Source organism: Camellia sinensis, chromosome 8, assembly GCF_055761805.1.
Source record: "Camellia sinensis isolate YWXY chromosome 8, ASM5576180v1, whole genome shotgun sequence".
NCBI lineage: Eukaryota > Viridiplantae > Streptophyta > Magnoliopsida > Ericales > Theaceae > Camellia > Camellia sinensis.
The window spans coordinates 137,251,838-137,257,517 of record NC_138968.1 but is presented as its reverse complement, the minus strand read 5'-3'; the positions used below and the strand labels follow the sequence as shown (position 1 = coordinate 137,257,517).

Sequence of the window (5,680 nt, the reverse complement as noted above, 5' to 3'; positions counted from 1 at the left end):
TGGAAAAAGCTTACTATAGTTCTTTTTGGGTTTAGTAGTGTATGTAGGGGAATCCACGTTATTTATGACCCACAGGTTGGTGGCCCACATCATTTTTTAAAGCCCACATTTGAACAAAACCCATCATTTTGCAAAAACCACACTTTGGTGGACCACATCAAGTAGATGAAACTGAAATTGATGGGCCACATCAACTTCGCGAACCACATTTGGATGGCCCACATCATAACAGAAGCCCAATCTCTGAAGCCCCACATTACGAACAGTCTTTGAAGATTGAGGTCTTGATTTTGAAGTGTGTTCTATTGCAATTGAGGACTACGTTGGGGAGAACACCAGCCGAACAAACTATACAAACATTCAACCATTATGCTTTCCGCAAACACCAATCAAACACATCGATTAGTTGTGGGATGTAACAAATCAGAAAATGCAAAAACATTCAACCATTATGCTTCCCGCAAACACCAATCGAACGCATCGATTATTTGTGGGATGTAAACATCGTAAAATGATACATGTGTTTACACACTGCCAACATTACGAACATCGTGACAACGTTTACATCCCCAAAATAACAAATACCCAACAAATTACCGTGGCCGCAATCGAAGAACCCAACCCCACGGCCAACAACGTCGAAGCAAACGACTAAGTACGCCACCACACAAACTCACACTTTAACCTCTCCGTCGACGTTACAGACCCAGTGTAGGAGACATTTCTGTGGGATTTGACATTCTGAAAGTTGCGGCGTAAGTATGGGAAGGGAGTTCGCATTGGTTGTGAATCGCATGGTTAGCGGGATTGCATCCCAAATTTGTCGATGTAGATATGGAATTAAACCACCCAAGCGTGAAATTTGTACAACATCAAAATACCCCCAAATCCCATTGAATCTGTAGTGACAAACATAACGTCGTAGTTCAATAGCGAGGGTTGCTATTGTTGGTGAAATTAAAACGTGTGTTGGGTTGTACATTCAACATTTGCCAATCCAAATCCGATGATGACGCCTCGCCATCGACCATGGGGGTTAGTAATGGTTGGGTTCGTTTGGGTGTAGGTTTGGGTTTGTGACATATGTGGAAAAACACTACGACAGTAATGTGAGATTTGTGAATATGTGGGTGTGTGCATATGTGCGTATGTGTTGTTGGGGTGGGTTGTTTTGGTTTCGAATGTGGGTGTTGGTAGTGGTGGGGTGCATTTGACTATAGGTTTGGTTTTGTGACATATGTGGAAAAACACTAGGACAGTAACGGGAGATGTAATTTTAATGTGAAATTTTAATATGGAAAAACACTAGGACAGTAATGGTAATGTGAAATATGCACAGTAAAACAAACGTAATCAATGGAATTCAAAAATTCTTTTAAAAACGTTACGCGAAGAAAGGGTTAAAAGGTCACCAAATCCATTCCAAAATTAGCAAATGGGATCTTGCTGATCACATTACCAAAAAGAAAGGACTTCCCAGAGTATTAAAAAACAAGGAGGACTCCTTAGACTAAAACTCTCCCAAATGGGATTTTTCAATAATTTCCCCTATAAAAAATAAAAATAAAAATAAAAATGAATTTTTTTTAAAAAAAATTTAAATATAATTCACCTTACCAAAAAACATACTACTAAAAAAATTTATTAACTACATTAAAAAAATAAACAATCATCTTCAAATCTAGGCAGTGAGCTTGAGTTTGACCCACAAGAATGAGAGGAGGTTATTGTAGTATTGAGGATATTTTCAAGGGGTCAATGATGGAGATTTCAATGGATCGGTGTGATGGAGGTTCTGCTGGACTAGTGGTGGAAACTGTTATGATGGGTCGATAGCGGTATAGAAGATGATGCCGAAGCATCTTCAAATCTAGGTATTTTTTTAATATAAATTTGCTTCATATTTTTTTTTTTTTTTTGCTTGAGATTGTTTCAAATTTGGAAATGTTAATTGTGCTTGACATTGAGAATTTTTTTTATTGAAATTCCTAAAATTTGCTAAAATAAATATAAATTTTTATATTGATTTTTTTTTTTTAGCCTGATTCTGCCTGATTATGAAATTTATTTTCAAATTTTATTATGTTGTTGCTTTATTTTTTGGTGAATTTTGTTTCCGTTTTGGGAGCTTTTGCTGAGAAGGATAAGGGAGGGAGGGACGAAAGGAGGAAACGGTTAGTTTTGGTAAGTTGGCACATTTGGTAGCTGCTAAAGCTTGTGTCAAATTTGACACAAGATTTGACATTTGTCAAATATAGCAGCTGCCAAAACTTACCATTGGAGAATCACTTTTGCCCCACATCTGCTATATTATAATGACCTTAAAACTAATACTTTAATAGTTATATTAATGGTAATAGTGGTTGGGGGTAGTGGGGTTGCGAAGGTGGAGGTGGTGGAGCGACACAAGTAGAGATAAGGGGTAATTCATTAATTTTCTAAATAAATACATAAAAATATGTTTTATTTTTTTAAATATAATTTATTTTTGGTATTATTTACAAAAATAATAGTCACGAATTTTGTATGAGAATCAATTTTTCCCATTATAGCCAAGTACTTCTAGAATATCATGTGACATTGCTTATGTGATGGTCCAAATCAATAGCGTAGTGAAAATTTTTATGAGCGAAACATAAAACTCATCTTTATTAAATAAATGAGAGACAAAGAATGACTTAATTAGTGTAGATTGCAACTTTTCACTTGTCAAGAGTACCAGCTCGATGTAAGCAATGACATATAATAATTTTACACTTCATTTGATTCATTACAATGCATTTTTTTATCATTATTTTAGTAAATAAAAAATAAAAATAAATATTTTGATAGAATAAATTTTTATTCCACTTTAGTCCAATAAATGAATAGCAATGCTACACAAATAGAGAGTGGAACACAGAAGCCAAACACAAAAAATTGTTCACTAGTCGTCCACCCGAACAACTGCTAGAACGACCGGAAAACACCATGATAGCTGCGGTCGACAAGCTTGACAACCACGGTCGACATGTTCTATCCAGTCATCCGGACAGACGACCAATGAATAATTTTCATAGTTAGTTTCTGTATTCTATTATCCTATGTACTCTTAAACTTTTTGATAAACTAAACACCACCCAAAACTATCTAATAATTTTCAAAATGATAATACTTTGAAAAACTACAATAAAAACAATTCTATTTTTGAAGAAATGTCGGACTATCTACCTGAAGAAGTGTGGATTCGTAATATCCTCCCAACACTATCCATCAAAACCCTCCTTCGATGCACAAGCGTCTGCAAATCATGGTACTCTCTCATCACCAGCCCTAGTTTCATTTCCACACACCTCAATCGAAACAAACAACAAGACCCACCATTACTACTGCTTAGACATTGCTCTGACCGTCCTAGGAAAGAGCATTTCTCAATACGCCATAACAATCCCACACTCGATGACTATGCTGAGCTTGATTTTCCATTTCATAGCGTAAATTGGTATTTCAGGATTGTGGGTAGTTGCAATGGTGTGGTTTGCTTGTCTGATGATCACATGTGCTATGCACACACCATCATTTTATGGAACCCATCAATTAGAAAATCTTTTAACCTCCCAAGACCCAATGTTGTTTTTCAAACCCATGGCCCTTTTATGCATTCAATTGGGTTTGGGTTCGATTCAATCAATCATGATTGTAAAGTGGTTAGGGTTACCTATGTCGAAGATGATGATGGTTTTGACATTGTTCCACCCGAGGTTGAGCTTTACTCGCTCAGCAGGGGATGTTGGCAAAGCATTAGTTATTGTGGTCTTCAAAGCATTATTCCCGAGCGCTCACCACAGGTTTATATCAATGGGGCTGTACATTGGATTGCATATGATCGGAAAACAAATGGAAGTATTCGCCGCAGTTTGATTGTGTCTTTCAATATGTGTGATGAGCTGTTCCGAGAGATTTTTCTACCAGATAGCTTGGCTGCCCAGTGCGGGATAGACATAGAGATCAATGTATTTGGGGAATCACTTTGTGTGATGCGTGATGTTTTTTTATCTGGTTCTAACCAAACATATGACATGTGGGTGATGGAAAAGTATAGTGTGGTTGAGTCGTGGATGAAACTATTTGCTATCGTCAATTATCAGCAAAGTTTGGGGCCGGTTATTGGGTTTAGGAAGAACAGTGAAGTCTTGTTGGAAAGAAGTGAAAATTTGGTTTCTTATGACCTTAAAACAAAAGAAACAAAGAATCTTGGTATCCATGGTGTTGGCTGCTTCTTTTATGTGGCTACCTATGTTGAGAGCCTGGTATTAGTCGGGGTTGAAAGGACTCTCAGGGAGGCATGGATCTATTAATGAAACCGAACAAAAAAGAACAGCAAAAAAGAGTAGGAAGAACAGGCAACATACATTTTTAATGGGAACAAAAGGCAAGTTAAGATTCTTACTTGTTTTTTATTAGTTTACTGCTATTGCTTTTCTCTATGTTTCGTACCTGAAATAGACATACGTCTACTTTGAACGCCAAAACTTTATGTTGAATCAAGGCAACATCTTTTTCATGCTAATCCATTGCCATGACTTAGTGGCTATGCATAAATTATGTTTTAGGAGAAAATGATCAGTTTGCGGAAATTTACGTCGGTAGCTCCATTGGGAGTAATAGTTTCTTTTAACTTTGGTATTATTTCTTTTCTTATGTGTATTCTCTTGTGTCTTAGGGTTTTGGGTAGGACGAAAGCTCAAGGTCAAGGTCAAGACAAGGAAGCAGGGAAAGGTGGGAGTGGGAAAATGATAGAAGTGGAGGCATTGTGGTAAAGCCATTCCTTTATTAGTTACCTGTTTGCATATAGTATTGAACTGGATATGTGTAGTGAAGTCTTCTTTCAAGAAATATGTATTCGACTCTGATATTTTTATACTTTTGGTTCATTTGTCATCCTGTAGATTCTATGTTTAAAGTATTGCTTTACCATTTATATCTGTGATGATGTTATTGTCACTGCAATCTATTTCTTGGATGGCTGAATTTATATTTACTAGATCAGCCCTGTTTGGTGGGGGTGGTGGTTTTCATGATAAGCGTTGAGAATTAGATAATTGTGATCCGCAGTTAATTAACCTGTGGCTAGTTTTATGAAGATGCATACGGGGCTTTGGTTACTCAAAATTGTTGCGTTCTCAGTGTGGAGATTTTTTGGAGGGAGCCCATATACGTCCTCGTGGCGTTTGCTTGCTAATGAACTTGAAAAACAAAAATGTAATTTAGTGCTTGTATTCTACATTCTAGGATCATGAAACAATTGTGAACCAAAACACCTTTTCATTGTAATCAGACCTGTTTTTGTAAAATTATCCTTTCCATCCAAGGTAACTTTCGCTCCGCTGGAGAGATTGGTTTATAGCTGAGATTCAATGCTGACTTGCTCACTATTTAATGGAAAGATCTTCTAACATCTTGAAATGGTAATTTTTGGATTGGTTTTGTTTGTAATAATTTGGATTGGATAGTCGTGAAATGTTTCTCAACCCAGTTCTTGCAATTTAATTTATGGGATTCTCTGGAAAGTTTTAATTTTTAAAGGGAACTATCTGGTTTCCCAAATTATGTTTATTTACTGAAGCTCTAGCTTGGAACTTGAGCATCAATAGTCCTCCTGCAACTCATATAGAGCTTTTAAACCTTAAAAAAAAATCGC

At 36.5% G+C, this 5,680-nt stretch overlaps 1 protein-coding gene across 1 annotated transcript; it reads left to right on the top strand.

Annotated features, from left to right (window-relative positions):
• Positions 1-3,194: 3,194 nt before the first annotated feature.
• Positions 3,195-4,337, top strand: LOC145798094 (F-box protein CPR1-like). Its single transcript, XM_082885562.1, has one exon. It carries the CDS (start codon positions 3,195-3,197, stop codon positions 4,335-4,337), a length of 1,143 nt encoding a protein of 380 aa, XP_082741688.1.
• The last annotated feature ends 1,343 nt before the right edge of the window (positions 4,338-5,680 follow it).